The sequence below is a fragment of the Bufo bufo genome, chromosome 8 (genome assembly GCF_905171765.1).
Source record: "Bufo bufo chromosome 8, aBufBuf1.1, whole genome shotgun sequence".
Classification (NCBI taxonomy): domain Eukaryota; kingdom Metazoa; phylum Chordata; class Amphibia; order Anura; family Bufonidae; genus Bufo; species Bufo bufo.
The window spans coordinates 61,808,056-61,828,852 of NC_053396.1; the positions used below are offsets into that span (position 1 = coordinate 61,808,056).

The 20,797-nt window shown below is 44.2% G+C and overlaps 1 protein-coding gene across 1 annotated transcript in view; it reads left to right on the plus strand.

Annotated features, from left to right (window-relative positions):
- Nucleotides 1-20,157, plus strand: part of LOC120978051 (probable E3 ubiquitin-protein ligase MID2) — a 229,199-nt gene extending 209,042 nt beyond the window's left edge. Inside the window, exon 3 of the mRNA XM_040406289.1 lies at nucleotides 20,029-20,157. Within this exon, the coding sequence (XP_040262223.1) occupies nucleotides 20,029-20,157 (129 nt within the window). The remainder of the gene's footprint in view (nucleotides 1-20,028) is intronic.
- The last annotated feature ends 640 nt before the right edge of the window (nucleotides 20,158-20,797 follow it).

Below are 20,797 nucleotides of genomic sequence, written 5' to 3' on the forward strand. Positions count from 1 at the left end.
TTGTGGTTGTAGGTAAATATTCAAAAACCTGATAGGGGACGTAACAGGGATTAAACTGATAGGAATAGTACTACTTAACACACATAATAATAATAATAATAATAATAGTGGACGTAACAGGGATTAAACTGATAGGAATGGTACTACTTAACACACCACTCCTATCTGGTGGCACAGTAGATTGCATGCGCAGTGCCCCAAATTGGAAGTAGGAGGACCGACCAAGCATCTTTTTCCGTCTCCCGTTTCCAAAAATCTATTCCATACACGTCCCCTGATAGGGGATGTAACAGGGATTAAACTGATAGGAATAGTACTACTTAACACACCTTATAATAACGCAGAGAGAGGCAACGCAGAGAGAGGAATCTGAAGAAGAGGAGTCAGAGGAGGAAGGTGGCTTTGAGGAGGTGGAAGACCAAACACAGCAGGCTTGTTGTCACCTTTCGGGGACCCTTGGTGTTGTACGTGGCTGGGTGGAGGAAGAGACCTTCAATGACATCAGTGAGGACAAGGAACGGCACATGGCTAGCTTGGTATCCAACCTTGTGCAAATGGGGAGTTTGCGGTTGTGCAAATGGACTGTTTGCGGTTGTTTGTGGTGCGTTAAACAGGGAGTTTGGTCTGTCATAGTTTGGTCTGTCACTGTGAAGTGGGCGTAACCCTTACACTACCTGATCGATACAACATCATACCTGATGTTTTAAAGCACGTTATTCCAAACAATTTAGGAATGTTAGGTGATTTATGCCCTTTATGAATTAAAACCCGACTCTGCGTCAACTACGTAATTTTCCATGGGAGTTTTGCCATGGATCCGCCTCCGGCATGCCACAGTCTAGGTGTTAGTCCCCTTGAAACAACTTTTCCATCACTATTGTGGCCAGAAAGAGTCCCTGTGGGTTTTAAAATTCGCCTGCCTATTGAAGTCTATGGCGGTTCGCCCATTCGCAAACATTTGCGAAAATTCGCGTTCTCCGTTCGCGAACGGAAATTTTTATGTTCGAGACATCTCTAATTGCCATATCCCAGTGTTATGTGATCATCTTTGTTCCTCATGTTTTCGCTATTCACAGTAAAATGGCAATGCGTACTGTTTTATGCAAGTCATCTGAAACAATTCACAAAAGCTTTGGATTCGTTTGATGGATGAGTTTTTGTGAATTTGATAACCTGGTTTGTTATAAATCAGTTTGCTCATCCTTAGGGCTCATGCACACGATCGTATACATTTTGTGGTCCGCAAAACACGGATCCACAAAAAATACAGATGACGTCCATGTGCATTCTGTATTTTGCGGAACGGAACAACTGGCCGCTAATAGAACAGTAGTATCCTTGTCCATAATGCAGACAATAATAGGACATGTTCTATTTTATTGCAGAATGGACATACAGAAATGGAATGCAAACGGAGTAACTTCCATTTTTGCGGATCCATTGAAATGAATGATTCCACATATGGGCCGCAAATAAATGGAACGGACACAGAAAGAAAATACGTTTGTGTGCATGAGCCCTTAGTATGTGCCTCTGAAAAATTTGGGATACTTTTTTTTGTCTGTATTTTTATTTTTGAAGACATTGTCCCAGTTAATCAGGGTTATGGCCTCTTTAAACTGATCAAATTTAGCTCTCCTGAAGTTCAGTGTTTTTGTGCCTCCCTGACAAAACACTCTTTTGAATGATAATTGGAAGGATATTACTTTATGGTCACTATTTCCCAGGTGTCCCCCAACCTGCACATCTGTTCTATCAGATCTATTCGTTAGTACTAAGTCCAGTATGGCCGTCCCTCTAGTAGAATTCTGAAACAGTTGAGAAAGGTAATGGTCTTTAGTTCCTTTACGAGATCAACAGGCTTCCTTATCTTTATCTAAATAGTTGAAGTCCCCCATAATAATGACCTCATTAGGATTTGCCGCCTCATCTATTTTCCTTAGTAGTAGATTTTCTGTGGACTGTCATATTAAGTGTCTTATAACAAACCCCTAGCAGTATTATCAGTTATCCCCACTGTGTCATAGTTCTAATTACTGATTTCAGTTCACCAATATAAATGAGTTTTGTAGCTATTATTTATTTGTGCTCTTTTCAATTGCCATTTTTTTCTTCTGTTCTCTTACTTTACCTTAACCAACACTGGTCTTTGAAGAACACTCTCAATATAACAGAAGGAAACCAGATATTCATATAAAGAAGACAATTATAAAAGTGAGCTTTTCTGAAACAAATGTTTAGCATGATCTTATGTGTTTTTTTATGTAGTACGCAATTAGAAAATGTTAATCCACCGTGACAGACCTACATTGAATATATTTCCAGCAACAAAGCATCTTGCTGTGTGGCTGTTGAGTGGAGGCTATTTTGAATGTGCCTGTAAATAATCACTTGGGCAAACACTGTACTGTGTGCCAGCACATAGTTAGAGTTGAGCGGACACCTGGATGTTCGGGTTCGACGGGTTCGGCCGAACTTCAGAAAAAAGTTCGAGTTCGGGACCTGAACTTGACCCGAACTTTTGAGCACTAAAATGGCTGTAAAAATGTAATGGAAAGGGCTAGAGGGCTGCAAATGGCGTCAAAATGTGGTTAAGAGCATGGCAAGTGCTCTGCAAACAAATGTGGATAGGGAAATGACTTAACCACCTCCCGACCGCCTAACGCACGGATGCATCCGGAAGGTGGTTGATTGATTCCTCCTGGACGCATCCGTGCGTCATCTCGCGAGACGCGAGATTTCGGTCAAAGCCGGCCCGCGCATGCGCATCGCGGGCCGGCAAAAGTTAAAGAACAATTTCGTCACCAGCCTGCCAGCAACGATCATTGGCTGGCAGGCTGGCGATTTTCAAAAAATCCAATCACAAGCCATATAACAGATCATATTAGTAAATATGATCTGTTATATGGCTTGTCTGCTCCTCTGCTGGTCCTTTTCGTCGGTTGGATCCAGCAGAGGAGCAGACTGAACTGTGAGTAGCACCAAACACTACACTTAGCCCCAGATCACCCCCCTGCACCCCAATTAACCCTTTGATCACCCCTTTGATCGCCCCTGTCAATCACTAGTGAAAGGAAAAAAAGTGATCAGTGTAAACTGTCACTTTTTTTTTTTCACTGGTATTGACTGTTAGGTTTTAGGGATAGTTTAGGCCCCTTGGTTAGGTAGTTTAGCGTGAGTTAGCGCCCACCCCACCGCACCGCAGTCACTTATTCGCTGTTTAGCGTATCGCTAATCAGCATTTGTACTTTTATAGTATCTGTAAGTGATCAAAACTGATCACGGTCAGATCTATAATTGTATTAGTGTCACCTTAGCTCGCCCTCCACCCAAAACGCAGTGTTTGCCCGATCAGGCCTGATCGGTCGCCCAAACGTGCGTTCACCCACGCCCGCCCCGCCGCAGTGACAAAAAATATACATTTTTTGATCACTGCACATTCACTTTACACGCACTGCGGTGATAAAAAAATCAGTTTTGATATTTTTTATCAACCGCAGCGGCCTCCGGTACTTCGCTAGCCTCCCCTTTGTAAGACAGGCTTGCTTTTTTTCTTGGGTAGTCTCAGGGAATACCCCTAAATTTAGTAGTTCAAAATGTCAAACAGGGGGTATTCTTCTGAAGAGGCCTACAGGATTCTGACCCAGTCGGATGAGGAGTGGGAACCCTCATCTGACGAATCTAGCGGGTCAGAATATGAACCTGTGGAAAGCAGTGGCTCTCTGACCCAAAGTTCGGACGAGGAGGCTGAGGTCCCTGATAGCACCAGGCGTACCCGGCCTCGTGTCGCTAGACCACAGGTTACGCAGGATCCGCTTCAAGAGCAGCAGAGTGGGGCTGTCGCTGCCGGATCACGTGGTGAGGCATACACCAGCAGCGCAGCCCTTCCTGGACCTAGTACCAGCACTGCCGTACAACATGGTGAAGTAGCGAGCACCAGAAGGGCAGTTGAAGCTGGTACGGTGGCACGTGCAGTAGTTACCCCGTCGCAGCCACCGCACAGACAGGCCCGTAGAGCCCCTAGAGTCCCTGAGGTGCTGGCAAACCCTGATTGGCAGTCACCAACTTCAGCCGCACCTGTAGTTCCCCCTTTCACCGCCCAGTCTGGAGTTCGGGTTGAGACGGCTCATATCGGTTCGGCCCTGGGATTTTTTGAGCTGTTCTTGACTGCGGAGCTCTTGGACTTAGTCGTGGCAGAGACAAACCGGTATGCCACACAATTTATAACCGCAAACCCGGGAAGCTTTTATGCCCAGCCTTTCCGGTGGAAACCAGTCCAAGTTTCCGAAATTAAAATTTTTCTGGGCCTTCTCCTCAACATGGGTCTAACTAAAAAGCATGAATTGCGGTCATATTGGTCCACGAACCCAATTCATCACATGCCCATGTTCTCTGCTGCTATGTCCAGGACACGATTTGAGACCATCCTGCGTTTTCTGCATTTTAGCGACAACACCATCTCCCGTCCCAGAGGCCACCCAGCTTTTTACCGGCTCCAAAAAATTCGGCCCCTCATAGACCATTTCGACCAGAAATTTGCAGATTTGTATACCCCCGAGCAAAACATCTGCATAGACGAGTCCCTAATACATTATACCGGGTGCCTTGGCTTCAAACAATACATCCCAAGCAAGCGTGCCCGGTATGGGGTCAAATTGTATAAGCTCTGTGAAAGGGCCACAGGCTATACCCACAAATTTCGTGTCTATGAGGGAAAAGATCAGACCCTAGAGCCGGTCGGTTGCCCTGACTACCTGGGGAGCAGTGGGACTTGGTGTCACCCTTATTCGGCAAGGGGTACCATCTTTATGTGGACAATTTCTACACAAGTGTGGCCCTCTTTAGGCATTTGTTTCTAGAACAGATTTGCGCCTGTGGCACCGTGCGACCTAGTCGCGTGGGCTTCCCCCAACGGCTCGTTACCACCCGTCTTGCAAGGGGGGAGAGGGCTGCCTTGTGTAACGAAGAACTGCTCGCGGTGAAATGGAGAGACAAGCGTGACGTTTACATGCTCTCCTCCATTCACGCAGACACGACAATCCAAATTGAGCGAGCAACCCGTGTCATTGAAAAGCCCCTCTCAGTCCACGACTATAATTTGCTCATGGGAGGGGTGGACTTCAATGACCAGATGTTGTCTCCGTATTTAGTTTCCCGCAGAACCAGACGCTGGTATAAGAAGGTGTCTGTATATTTGATTCAATTGGCTCTGTATAATAGTTTTGTTCTCTACAGTAAGGCTGGGAGAACACGATCCTTCCTCAAATTCCAGGAAGAGATCATCGAGAACCTCCTGTATCCAGAAGGTTCCGTGGCCCCATCCACCAGTGTAGTTAGCCGTCTACACGAGCGACATTTCCCCAATGTCGTTGCTGGAACCTCAACCCAACCGTCACCCCGAAAAAGATGTCGTGTCTGTAGCAGGAGTGGAATAAGGCGTGACACCCGCTATTTCTGTCCTGACTGCCCTGACCACCCTGCCCTATGCTTAGGAGAGTGTTTCCGGAAGTACCACACACAGGTACACCTAGCATAGGGATCACATCTCACCAGGACAGGCACACAGGGCTATTAGGGCCCATTCACTCACAGCTGCTGCAAACGTCTCCTTTCACATGGGACAAAGTGCATAACGTACTTCGCCACATCTTTGGGCGATTTGCGCTTTGCACATTGACCCATGGGGAAGGAGAGGTTTGTTCTATAAGGGTAAAAAAAAAAAAAAAACACCAGTAAGCAAAAAGGTTAATGTTCAGTTCAAAAAGTTAAAGTTTATATGTTCTCTTCCAAAGTTAATAAAATTATTGTGTTGCGGCCTGTTTTTTTCTTTTTTTTTTTGTTTTTTTACCTTCCAGGTGGACCAACCGATCGACTAGCTGCAGCACTGATGTGCATTCTGACAGAAGCATTGCGCTGCTGTCAGATTACACGCAAGTCGGTGTATGCGGCGCTGCAAGACGAGATTTCTCCTCTGCAGTAAAAGATACGTTTGCCGAGGCATATGAGCTGAGGAGGTGGCGGTGTTCCTATGCTTTGGCAAACACTTTGTATATAAAAAAAAAATAAAATAATCCCGGCAATGATTTATTCATCCACATAGATTGATGTGAATGGAGAAATCTGGTTTGCCAGGGCATACGAGCTAAGTGGGTATGGATGTTGGGCGGAGCTCCTATGTCCTGGCAGACGCCTTTCCCCTCCTTTTTTTTTTTGGCAGAGATTTTTTCATCCACATTGATCGATGCGAATGAAGAAATCTGTGCCGTTCATTTTTTTCTTTCAGCCCAGAGGCTGAACGGAAAAAAAAAATCTCATTACCCGTATGCTCAATATAAGGAGAATAGCAGAAACTCCTAATGCTGGCCATACATGTAATGATTGCGGAGACCCTCAAATGCCAGGGCAGTACAAACACCCCACAAATAACACCATTTTGGAAAGAAGACACCCCAAGGTATTCGCTGAGGGGCATATTGAGTCCATGAAAGATTGAAATTTTTGTCCCAAGTTAGCGGAAAGGGAGACTTTGTGAGAAAAAAATCAAAAAAATCAATTTCCGCTAACTTGTGGCAAAAATTTTTTTTTTCCATGAACTCGCCATGCCCCTCATTGAATACCTTGGGGTGTCTTCTTTCCAAAATGGGGTCACATGTGGGATATTTATACTGCCCTGGCATTTTAGGGGCCCCAAAGCGTGAGAAGAAGTCTGGTATCCAAATGTCTAAAAATGCCCTCCTAAAAGGAATTTGGGCACCTTTGCCCACCTAGGCTGCAAAAAAGTGTCACACATCTGGTATCTCCGTATTCAGGAGAAGTTGGGGAATGTGTTTTGGGGTGTCATTTTACATATACCCATGCTGGGTGAGATAAATATCTTGGTCAAATGCCAACTTTGTATAAAAAAAATGGGAAATGTTGTCTTTTGCCAAGATATTTCTCTCACCCAGCATGGGTATATGTAAAATGACACCCCAAAACCCATTCCCCAACTTCTCCTGAATACGGAGATACCACATGTGTGACACTTTTTTGCAGCCTAGGTGGGCAAAGAGGCCCACATTCCAAAGAGCACCTTTCGGATTTCACAGGTCATTTACCTACTTACCACACATTAGGGCCCCTGGAAAATGCCAGGGCAGTATAACTACCCCACAAGTGACCCTATTTTGGAAAGAAGACACCCTAAGGTATTCCGTGAGGGGCATGGCAAGTTCCTAGAATTTTTTTTTTTTGTCACAAGTTAGTGGAAAATGATGATTTTTTTTTTTTTTTCATACAAAGTCTCATATTCCACTAACTTGTGACAAAAAATAAAAACTTCCATGAACTCACTATGCCCATCAGCGAATACCTTGGGGCGTCTTCTTTCCAAAATGGGGTCACTTGTGGGGTAGTTAGACTGTCCTGGCATTCTAGGGGCCCAAATGTGTGGTAAGGAGTTTGAAATCAAATTCTGTAAAAAATGACCAGTGAAATCCGAAAGGTGCTCTTTGGAATGTGGGCCCCTTTGCCCACCTAGGCTGCAAAAAAGGGTCACACATCTGGTATCTCTGTATTCAGGAGAAGTTGGGCAATGTGTTTTGGGGTGTCATTTTACATATACCCATGCTGGGTGAGAGAAATATCTTGGCAAAAGACAACTTTTCCCATTTTTTTATACAAAGTTGGCATTTGACCAAGATGTTTATCTCACCCAGCATGGGTATATGTAAAATGACACCCCAAAACACATTCCCCAACTTCTCCTGAATACGGAGATACCAGATGTGTGACACTTTTTTGCAGCCTAGGTGGGCAAAGGGGCCCACATTCCAAAGAGCACCTTTCGGATTTCACCGGCCATTTATTACAGAATTTGATTTCAAACTCCTTACCACACATTTGGGCCCCTAGAATGCCAGGGCAGTATAACTACCCCACAAGTGACCCCATTTTGGAAAGAAGAGACCCCAAGGTATTTCGTGATGGGCATAGTGAGTTCATAGAACTTTTTATTTTTTGTCACAAGTTAGTGGAATATGAGACTTTGTAAGAAAAAAAAACTTGTGACAAAAAATAAAAAGTTCTATGAACTCACTATGCCCATCAGCGAATACCTTAGGGTGTCTACATTCTGAAATGGGGTCATTTGTGGGGTGTTTGTACTGTCTGGGCATTGTAGAACCTCAGGAAACATGACAGGTGCTCAGAAAGTCAGAGCTGCTTCAAAAAGCGGAAATTCACATTTTTGTACCATAGTTTGTAAACGCTATAAATTTTACCCAAACCATTTTTTTTTTACCCAAACATTTTTTTTTATCAAAGACATGTAGAACAATAAATTTAGAGCAAAATTTATATATGGATGTCGTTTTTTTTGCAAAATTTTACAACTGAAAGTGAAAAATGTCATTTTTTTGCAAAAAAATTGTTACATTTCGATTAATAACAAAAAAAAGTAAAAATGTCAGCAGCAATGAAATACCACCAAATGAAAGCTCTATTAGTGAGAAGAAAACGAGGTAAAATTCATTTGGGTGGTAAGTTGCATGACCGAGCAATAAACGGTGAAAGTAGTGTAGGTCAGAAGTGTAAAAAGTGGCCTGGTCTTTCAGGGTGTTTAAGCCATGGGGGCTGAGGTGGTTAAAATAACATAAAATAGGTAAAAATAAAAAATAATAATCTTGATCTAGGAGGACCAGGTCCATATGGAGAAGGAGGTTGAGGAGGCGGTGGATGTGGCGGTGGAGGAGGAGGAGGAAGCCTACACTGCTTTTTTGTTTTAAATTTATTTTCATTTTTTTAAATTAGGGTACACCCCAAAACATTGGGAAATATAACCCTCCAGTCGTGCTAAACACACGTTCAGACAATACACCGGCTGCAGTGCAGGCCAGCACCTCCAAGGCGTAAAGGGCAAGCTCAGGCCATGTGCCCAATTTGGAGACCCAGAAGTTGCAGGGGCTGACCCCTGTCAGTTAGTTTGTGTAGGCGTGTGCATACTTACTGCCCCACCCACCATGTCGCATGTCCCCGTGATGTTCACGATCCAATTTGATATCTGCTCTATCAACTTTCGATGTTCTTTTATGCGCCTACCATGGTGATTACAGGTGGCGGGGAATCAGGGTTCCAGGACGGAGAGAGAGTGTGAGAAAAAGAGACCAAATTTAAGGGAGATAAATTTATTTAAAAAATTTGGGATCAAGAAGAATTGTGGGAAAAGTTATTGAGGCGCAAATGTGGGACAAATTACAGAACCCCAAATGTGAGCCAAAAGAGTCAAGCGGAATTGTGGGAAAAGCTATTGAGGCGCAAATGTTGGCCAAAAGAGTATAGCGGAAATGTGGGACAAAGTATTGAAGCTTAAATGTGGTACAACTTGTTTAAGTTTAAGCATTGAATCAAAGGAGGTGGCGCGCATCAATTAAAGAAACATTTCAGAAATTTTATTCCCTGTCACCTATGCAGAGCAGGGTTTTATTCACGTCTAAAATTGTATAATGTCAACGCAAGAATGTAACAGAAAAATTACAGAAATTAATTAACCTGTCTACTTGGTAGAGCAGGGGTCTATAACAGAAAACAATTGTTTATTGTCACCCGAAATAAGTAAAATAAAAATTATTGAAATTTATTAAGCTGTCAAACTAGGTATTACACCCAAAAATTTGTGAATTTGACCCTAAAATGTAACTGACAAATGTTTTTTGTTTTTTTTGTACCGGTCTAATAGGTATAACAGTGGTACATCACACCAAAAAAAGCGGAATTTCAGCAGAAAATTTAACTGACAATTCTTTTTATTGTTTAACCCGTCTACTAGGTATAGCAGTGGTACTTCACACCCCAAAATTGTTGAATTTCAACTGAAAATGTAACTGACAAATATATATTTTTTGTTAACTGTCATACTAGGTATAGCAGTGGTACTATACACCCAAAAATTGGTGAATTTCACCCGAAAATGTTAATGACAATTTTTTTTTTTTTTAACCGTCATACTAGGTATAGCAGTGGTACTATACACCCAAAAATTGGTGAATTTCACCCGAAAATGTTAATGATAATTTTATTTTATTTTTTTAACCGGCCTACTAGGTAGAGCAGTGGTACATCACACCAAAAATTTGTGATTTCCACCATAAAATATAAGAGACCAATTTTTTTTATTGTTTAACCTGTCTACTAGGCCTAGCAGTGGTACTTCACACCCCAAAATTGTTGAATTTCAACTGCAAATGTAACTGACAAATATATTTTTTTTGTTAACCGGCCTACTAGGTATAGCAGTGGTACTATACACCCAAAAATTGGTGAATTTCACCCGAAAATGTAAATGACAAAGTAGTGAAATGATATAAAATAAAACACGTACAAAAAAAATAAATAAATATGGATTTATGAGGTGGAGTTCCATATGGAGTAGGAGTTTGATGAGGCGGTGGACGTAGCGGAGTAGGTGGAAGCGGCGGTGGAGGAGGACGAGATAGCCAATACAGGTTTTTGGTTTTAATTTAATTTTGTAAAATTAAGGTACACTTCAAAAGAGTGTGAAATATCCAAAATACAAACATGAGCAATTGCGCTGCAGTATAACAATGGCTGCTTAGTGCCAGTATACATGTCTATTCTGCACAAGGTACGGACAAGTCCTGTGGGATCCATGCATGGTTCATTTTAATGAACGTGAGCTTGTCCACATTGGCTGTTGACAGGCGGCTGCGCTTGTCTTTGACGCCCCCTGCCGTGCTAAACACTCGTTCAGATAACACACTGGCTGAAGGGCAAGCCAGCGCCTTCAAGGCGTAAAGGGCAAGCTCAGGCCATGTGCCCAATTTGGAGACCCAGAAGTTGAAGGGGGCAGACCCGTCATTCAGTACGTGTAGGCGTGTGCACACATACTGCTCCACCATGTTGGTGAAATGCTGCCTCCTGCTAAGACGTTCCATATCAGCTTGGTGGTGCTGGTTGTTGTGGCGTGCTGACAAAGCTTTTCCACATTTCGGCCATGCTAACCCTGCCTTCTGAGGTTCTGGCGGTGCCCCAGCTGCGTTGGCGACCTCTTCCTCGTCCTCTGCCTTCGCCTTGTGCTTCCACTGTGCCCCCGCTGTCAGGTGGGAATGCCACCAGCAGCGTGTCTACCAGCGTGCACTTGTACTCACGCATCTTACGATCGCACTCCAGTGACGGAATTAAGGACGGTATGTTGTCCTTGTAACGGGGATCCAGCAGCGTGGCTACCCAGTAATCAGCACAAGTTAGAATGTGGGCAACTCGGTGGTCGTTGCGGAGACACTGCAGCATGTAATCACTCATGTGTGCCAGGCTGCCCAGAGGCAACGAAAAGCTGTCCTCTGTGGGAGGTGTATCATCTGTGTCCTCTGTATCCCCGCCATCCACGCACCACTGATGGCCATGAGCTGATCTGGGTGCCACCCTGCTGTGAACATGGTTCCTCCTCCTCCATCTCCTCCTCCTCATCCTCCACCTCCTCATCCTCCAGAACTATGGCCTGGCTGGACAATTGTGTACCTTGGGTTTGTGGGTGCAGGAACCCACCCTTGGAGCCACTTGGGAAACCCTATGAAATGATCCCTCTTCCTCCTCCTCCTGTGCCACATCCTCTTCCATCATCACCAGGAGCGTTTTTTCAAGGAGGCATAGAAGTGAGATAGTAACGCTGAGAACAGCGTTATCGGCACTGGCAATGTTGGTGGAGTACTCGAAACAGCGCAACAAGGAACACAGGTCTCGCATGGAGGCCCAGTCGTTGGTGGTGAAGTGGTGCTGTTCCGCAGAGCGACTCACCCATGTGTGCTGCAGCTGAAACTCCACTATCGCCTGCTGCTGCTTGCACAGTCTGGTCAGCATGTGCAGGTGGAGTTCCACCTTGTGGGCACGTCACATATGAGGTGGTGAGCGGGAAGGCCGAAGTTACGCTGCTGCGCTGACAGGCGAGCAGCAGCAGGGTGAGAACGCCGAAAACGCTCACAGACGGCCTGCACTTTATGCAGCAGCTCTGACATGTCTGGGTAATTTTTAAGGAATTGCACGACCAAATTCAGCACATGCGCCAGGCAAGGGATGTGCGTCAAACCGGCTAGTCCCAAAGCTGCTACGAGATTTCGCCCATTATCGCACACCACCAGGCCGGGCTTGAAGCTGACTGGCACAAACCACTCATCGGTCTGTTGTTCAAGGCCCGTCCACAGCTCCTGCGCGGTGTGGGGTTTGTCCCCCAAGCAGATAAGTTTTAAAACTGCCTTCTGTCGTTTACCCCTGGCTGTGCTGAAGTTGGTGGTGAAGGTGTTACGCTGACAGGATGAGGGAGCAGAGTAGGAGGAGGAAGCAACAGGAGGCAAACTGAAGTGCCCTGCAATCCTCGGTGGTGGAAGGACATGTGCCAAACTGCTATCCGCCTCAGGCCCAGTCGCCACTGCATTTACCCAGTGTGCTGTTATGGAGATATAACGGCCCTGACCGTGCTTACTGGTCCACGTATCCGTAGTCAGGTGCACCTTGCCACAGATGGCATTGCGCAGTGCACACCTGATTTTGTCCCCTACTTGGTTGTGAAGGGAAGGGATGGCTCACCTTGAAAAGTATTGGCGGCTAGTCTACTCCACTGCAGCTCGTGCTTTGCACTTAAATGCCTTGTCATGCAGGTTGTGCTCAGGTTGAGAACGTTTATGCCTCGCTTCAGGCTCTGATTGCACAGCGTGCAAACCACTCGTGTCTTGTCGTCAGCACATTGTCTGAAAAACTGCCACGCCAGAGAACTCCTTGGAGCTGGCTTTGGTGTGCTCGGCCCCTTGCTGCGGTGGGCAGTAGGAGACGTACTGTCTAGAGGACGGCCGCTCCGCTTTTGCACCCTGCTCCCTCTTCTGCTGTGCTGGTGGCTATGTGCGACCACCGCCTCTTCCTCCGAACTACACTGGTCACTCGCATGACCTTGATTCCATGTGGGGTCGAGGACCTCATCGTCCTCCACATCATCTTCCACCCAGTCTTCACCCCTGACTTCCTTGTCGGTCTGCACACTTTCGAAAGCCCCAGCAGTTGGCACCTGTGTTTCGTCATCATCCGAGATGTGCTGCGATGGTCCTCCCATGTACTCATCTTGATAAATAAGTGGTTGGGCATCAGTGCACTCAATCTCTTCCACTTCTGGGGCAGGGCTAGGTGGATGGCCCTGGGAAACCCTGCTAACAGAGTCATCAAAAAGCAGAAGAGATTGCTGCATGACTTGGGGCTCGGACTGCTTGGATGATTTGCAAGGGGTGAGGTGAAAGACTGATGGACATCGGCTGCAGGTGCCAACTGTGGTCTTTCAGCAGGAGACTGGGTGGGAGACAATGTGAAGGAACTGGATCCACTGTCAGCAACCCAATCTACTATCGCCTGTACTTGTTCAGGCCTCACCATTCGTAGAGCAGCATTAGGCCCGACCAAATACCGCTGCATGTTTTGTCGCCTACTCGCACCTGAGGAAGGGGTTTCACTTATGCGTGTAGCTGGCACAGATCGACCACGTCCTCTCCCTGCAACAGGAGCTCCACCAGCAGCACCACGACCTGGGCCACGTCCCTTATTTGACGATCTCCTGATATTTTTTGAATTTAGGATCTTGCCCTAAATGGGTGTTTAATTAATAGTAGAAAAGAACAACAGTATGTAAAGGCTGTATTTCACACGGCCTGAACCAGACTAGGCCTCAATTAATGATTTCTTTGCACAAAATGGCTATATTTCAAATGGCTGTATTTCAAATGGCTGAATCAAACCCCTGTATGTATAGGGGGGATCACACACGCCCTGAATCAGTGTGGGCCTGAGGTAAATATATCTTTGCACAAAATGGCTGTATTTCAAATGCCTGATTCAAACCCCTGTATGTAGGGGGGTATCTCACACGGTCTGAACCAGTGTAGGCCTGAAGTAAATATATCTTTGCACAAAATGGCTGTATTTCAAATGCCTGATTCAAACCCCTGTATGTAGGGGGGTATCTCACACGGTCTGAACCAGTGTAGGCCTGAAGTAAATATATCTTTTCGCAAAATGGCTGTATTTCAAATGCCTAATTCAAACCCCTGTATGTAGAGGTAGTATCTCAGAGGACCTGAACCTCTGTAGGCCTGCAGTAAATATATCTTTGCACAAAATGGCTGTATTTCAAATGGCTGTATTTCAAATGCCTAATTCAATCCGCTCTATGTAGAGGTAGTATCTCACAGGGCTTGAACCAGTGTAGGCCTGCAGTAAATATATCTTTGCCCAAAATGGCTGTATTGCAAATGCCTGAATCAAACCCCTCTATGTAGAGGTGGTATCTCAGAGGGCCTGAACCTTTGTAGGCCTGAAGTAAATATATCTTTGCACAAAATGGCTGTATTTCAAATGGCTGTATTTCAAATGCCTAATTCAAACCCCTGTTTGTAGAGGTGGTATCTCACAGGGCCTGAACGTCTGTAGGCCTGAAGTAAATATATCTTTGCACAAAATGGCTGTATTTCAAATGGCTGTATTTCAAATGCCTAATTCAAACCCCTGTATGTAGAGGTGGTATCTCACAGGGCCTGAACCTCTGTAGGCCTGAAGTAAATATATCTTTGCACAAAATGGTTGTATTTCAAATGACTGTATTTCAAATGCCTAATTCAAATCCCTGTATGTAGAGGTAGTATCTCAGAGGGCCTGAACCTCTGTAGGCCTGAATTCAATATTGGTGCACCAAATGGCGGTATTTAAAATCTCTGAATGTAACCCAAATGTATTAAGGGTGTATCTCACAATGACATCTGCCTCAAAGGCTGCCAACTAAATTTTTTGTCCCCAAATGAGTGCTTGTTTAAAAACTGAATTTGACAGCAGTATATAAGCCTGTAATTTCACACGTGCTGATGCTGCAAGGCCTGAAAATATAGTTTTTTGTCAAGAGTGTGTTTTTCAAACCCCAGAAAATGATGGGTGTATTTCTACCTTAAATTGCACACTGACTAATACAGATGTTGTAGATTGCCAACAAAGTCTTTTTTTGCTAACAGAATATGAAAGCTGTATATATTAAACTTGAATTTAACACTTGCAGATCTGGAAAATACTGTTTTTGGAAAACAATAGTCTGTTTTTAAAACCCCAGAAAATGATGGGTGTATTTCTACCTTAACCACCGCAGCCCCCTTAGCTTAAACACCCTTAATGACCAGGCCACTTTTTACACTTCTGACCTACACTACTTTAACAGTTTATTGCTCGGTCATGCAACTTACCACCCAAATGAATTTTACCTCGTTTTCTTCTCACTAATAGAGCTTTTATTTGGTGGTATTTCATTGCTGCTGACATTTTTACTTTTTTTTGTTATTAATCGAAATTTAACAATTTTTTTGCAAAAAAATGACATTTTTCACTTTCAGTTGTAAAATTTTGCAAAAAAAACGACATCCATATATAAATTTTGCTCTAAATTTATTGTTCTACATGTCTTTGATAAAAAAAAGTTTGGGTAAAAAAAAAATGGTTTGGGTAAAATTTATAGCGTTTACAAACTATGGTACAAAAATGTGAATTTCCGCTTTTTGAAGCAGCTCTGACTTTCTGAGCACCTGTCATGTTTCCTGAGGTTCTACAATGCCCAGACAGTACAAACACCCCACAAATGACACCATTTCAGAAAGTAGACACCCTAAGATATTCGCTGATGATCATAGTGAGTTCATAGAACTTTTTATTTTTTGTCACAAGTTAGCGGAAAATGATGATTTTTTTCATTTTTTTTTTTTTCTTACAAAGTCTCATATTCCACTAACTTGTGACAAAAAATAAAAACTTCCATGAACTCACTATGCCCATCAGCGAATACCTTGGGGTGTCTTCTTTCCAAAATGGGGTCACTTGTGGGGTAGTTATACTGCCCTGGCATTCTAGGGGCCCAAATGTGTGGTAAGTAGTTTGAAATCAAAATCTGTAAAAAATGGCCGGTGAAATCCAAAAAGTGCTCTTTGGAATGTGGGCCCCTTTGCCCACCTAGGCTGCAAAAAAGTGTCACACATGTGGTATTTCCGTACTCAGGAGAAGTTGGGCAATGTGTTTTGGGGTGTCATTTTACATATACCCATGCTGGGTGAGAGAAATATCTTGGCAAAAGACAACTTTTCCAATTTTTTTATACAAAGTTGGCATTTGACCAAGATATTTATCTCACCCAGCATGAGTATATGTAAAATGACACCCCAAAACACATTGCCCAACTTCTCCTGAGTATGGAGATACCACATGTGTGACACTTTTTTGCAGCCTAGGTGGGCAAAGGGGCCCACATTCCAAAGAGCACCTTTCGGATTTCACCGGCCATTTTTTACACATTTTGATTTCAAAATACTTCCCACACATTTGGGCCCCTAGAATGCCAGGGCAGTATAACTACCCCACAAGTGACCCCATTTTGGAAAGAAGACACCCCAAGGTATTCCGTGAGGGGCATGGCGAGTTCCTAGAATTTTTTATTTTTTTGTCACAAGTTAGCGGAAAATGATGATTTATTATTTTTTTTTTTCTTACAAAGTCTCATATTCCACTAACTTGTGACGAAAAATAAAAACTTCCATGAACTCACTATGCCCATCAGCGAATACCTTGGGGTCTCTTCTTTCCAAAATGGGGTCACTTGTGGGGTAGTTATACTGCCCTGGGATTCTAGGGGCCCTAATGTGTGGTAAGTAGTTTGAAATCAAAATCTGTAAAAAATGGCTGGTGAAATCCGAAAGGTGCTCTTTGGAATGTGGGCCCCTTTGCCCACCTAGGCTGCAAAAAAGTGTCACACATCTGGTATCCCCGTACTCAGGAGAAGTTGGGCAATGTGGTTTGGGGTGTCATTTTACATATACCCATGCTGGGTGAGATAAATATCTCGGTCAAATGCCAACTTTGTATAAAAAAATTGGAAAATTTGTCTTTTGCCAAGATATTTCTCTCACCCAGCATGGGTATATGTAAAAAGACACCCCAAAACACATTGCCCAACTTCTCCTGAGTACGGGGATACCAGATGTGTGACACTTTTTTGCAGCCTAGGTGGGCAAAGGGGCCCACATTCCAAAGAGCACCTTTCGGATTTCACCGGCCTTTTTTTACCGATTTTGATTTCAAACCACTTCTCACGCATTCGGCCCCTAAAATTCCAGGGCAGTATAACTACCCCACAAGTGACCCCATTTTGGAAAGAAGACACCCCAAGGTATTTCGTGATGGGCATAGTGAGTTCATGGAAGTTTTTATTTTTTGTCACAAGTTAGTGGAATATGAGACTTTGTAAGGAAAAAAAATCATCATTTTCCGCTAACTTGTGACAAAATATAAAAAATTCTAGGAACTCGCCATGCCCCTCACGGAATACCTTGGGGTGTCTTCTTTCCAAAATGGGGTCACTTGTGGGGTAGTTATACTGCCCTGGCATTCTAGGGGCCCTAATGTGTGGTAAGTAGGTAAATGACCTGTGAAATCCGAAAGGTGCTCTTTGGAATGTGGGCCCCTTTGCCCACCTAGGCTGCAAAAAAATGTCACACATGTGGTATCTCCGTATTCAGGAGAAGTTGGGCAATGTGTTTTGGGGTGTCTTTTTACATATACTCATGCTGGGTGAGAGAAATATCTCGGCAAAAGACAACTTTTCCCATTTTTTATACAAAGCTGGCATTTGACCAAGATATTTATCTCACCAAGCATGGGTATATGTAAAATGACACCCCAAAACACATTGCCCAACTTATCCTGAGTACGGCGATACCAGATGTGTGACACTTTTTTGCAGCCTAGATGCGCAAAGGGGCCCACATTCCTTTTATGAGGGCATTTTTAGACATTTGGATCCCAGACTTCTTCTCACGCTTTAGGGCCCCTAGAATGCCAGGGCAGTATAAATACCCCACATGTGACCCCATTTTGGAAAGAAGACACCCCAAGGTATTCAATGAGGGGCATGGCGAGTTGATAGAAATTTTTTTTTTTTGGCACAAGTTAGCGGAAATTGATATTTATTTTTTCTCACAAAGTCTCCCTTTCCGCTAACTTGGGACAAAAATTTCAATCTTTCATGGACTCAATATGCCCCTCACGGAATACCTTGGGGTGTCTGTCTTCTTTCCGAAATGGGGTCACATGTGGGGTATTTATACTGCCCTGGCATTCTAGGGGCCCTAAAGCGTGAGAAGAAGTCTGGAATATAAATGTCTAAAAAATTTTACGCATTTGGATTCCGTGAGGTGTATGGTGAGTTCATGTGAGATTTTATTTTTTGACACAAGTTAGTGGAATATGAGACTTTGTAAGAAAAGAAAAAAATATTTCCGCTAACTTGGGCCAAAAAAATGTCTGAATGGAGCCTTACAGGGGGGTGATCAATGACAGGGGGGTGATCAATGACAGGGGGGTGATCAATGACAGGGGGGTGATCAGGGAGTCTATATGGGGTGATCACCCCCCTGTCATTGATCACCCCCCTATAAGGCTCCATTCAGATGTCCGTATGTGTTTTGCGGGTCCGATCCATGTATCAGTGGATCTGTAAAAATCATACGGACATCTGAATGCAGCCTTACAGGGGGGTGATCAATGACAGGGGGGGGATCAATGACAGGGGGGTGATCAGGGAGTCTATATGGGGTGATCACCCCCTGTCATTGATCACCCCCCTGTAAGGCTCCATTCAGACGTCCGTATGTGTTTTGCGGATCCGATCCATGTATCAGTGGATCCGTAAAAATCATATGGACATCTGAATGCAGCCTTACAGGGGGGTGATCAATGACAGGGGGGTGATCAGGGAGTCTATATGGGGTGATCACCCCCTGTCATTGATCACCCCCCTGTAAGGCTGCATTCAGATGTCCGTATGCGTTTTGCGGATCCGATCCATGTATCAGTGGATCCGTAAAAATCATACGGACATCTGAATGCAGCCTTACAGGGGGGTGATCAATGACAGGGGGGTGATCAGGGAGACTATATGGGGTGATCACCCCCGTCATTGATCACCCCCCTGTAAGGCTGCATTCAGATGTCCGTATGCGTTTTGCGGATCCGATCCATGTATCAGTGGATCTGTAAAAATCATACGGACATCTGAATGCAGCCTTACAGGGGGGTGATCAATGACAGGGGGGTGATCAGGGAGTCTATATGGGGTGATCACACCCGTCATTGATCACCCCCCTGTAAGGCTGCATTCAGATGTCCGTATGCGTTTTGCGGATCCGATCCATGTATCAGTGGATCCGTAAAAATCATACGGATGTCTGAATGGAGCCTTACAGGGGGTTATCAATGACGGGGGGTGATCAATGACAGGGGGGTGATCAGGGAGTCTATATGGGGTGATCTGGGGTGATCAGGGGTGAATAAGGGGTTAATAAGTGACGGGGGGGGGGGGGGTGTAGTGTAGTTTGGTGCTTGGTGCTACATATTACTGAGCTACCTGTGTAGCATTTCTCCTGTGGTGTTGCTATCAGTGTGTGAAGAGTGGGAGAAGAGGGTTGCATTGACAATCCAACACAATGGGCATCACATTGAACACATTTTATAAGTGGTCAGAAACTCATGAAAGAATAAAGTTACGTTAAAACTAAGCACACCATTGTTTTTCTTGTGAAATTCCCAATAAGTTTGATGTGTCACATGACCCTCTTCCTATTGAAAAGACAAAAGTTGGATTCAAAATGGCCGACTTCAAAATGGCCACCATGGTCACCACCCATCTTGAAAAGTTTCCCCCCTCACATATACTAATGTGCCACAAACAGGAAGTTAATATCACCAACCATTCCCATTTTATTAAGGTGTATCCATATAAATGGCCCACCCTGTAGATTAGACAGAAAAGCTGCTGCACACTACTAACGGGGAATTAAACTTGTCAGTTCATGGTTCTTTCCCTTTAATCCACTTAACTTATTAAACATGTCATTATTTTTCTGTTAAATTGGTTTCACATTTGTAACAAGTAGCTATTGTCCATGCTAAAACTTTATATTTACTGTTTTTCTACAGGTTAATACCAGCATGCATGAGGCAAAGCTCAGTGAGGAATGTGATGAACTTATGGACATAATACAAAGAAGAAAGCAAATGATTGCAGTGAAGATTAAGGAAACAAAAGTAAGAGAGTGTACATATTAAAAGGGTTTTCCAGGATTTACATTTTTATGGACTATCAGGATAGGTCATCAATATCAAATCAGCAGGGTTCCTACTCCTGGGACCCATGCTGATCTGCTGTACAAAAAAAACATGTTGCTCTGTGCTTAGTCCTCTTCCTAGGCCAGGGGTCAGCAACCTCCGGCACTCCAGCTGTTGTGAAACTACAACTCCCAGCATGCATACTTGCTCTGCTCTTCTCAAAACTCTCACAGAAATGAATGGAGCATGCTGGGAATTGTGGTTTCACAACAGCTGGAGTGCCGAAGGTTGCTGATCCCTGTCCTAGACCATTGGTCACATGGCCTAGGAGGAGCTCAGCCCCATTCAACTGAATAGGGCTGAGCAAAAATACCAAGCACAGCCGCTATCAAATGTATGGCTCTTTGATTGGTAAGCTGCGAGGAGGCCACAGTGTTTAATGGATCTCTGGAGAGGGCTGTGACTTCCTCAAACAGCTGATCAACAAAAGTGGAAGCAAAGTGAACACTGTAGATACGTTCTCATAAACCAGTTTAATGGGACAACGGATTTCAGGAGCGGAACGCTCCATTCATCAGGTCTAATTCGGCATCTGCAAAAATTAGCTACTGTGAGAACTATAACAACCCTCTTTGCCACC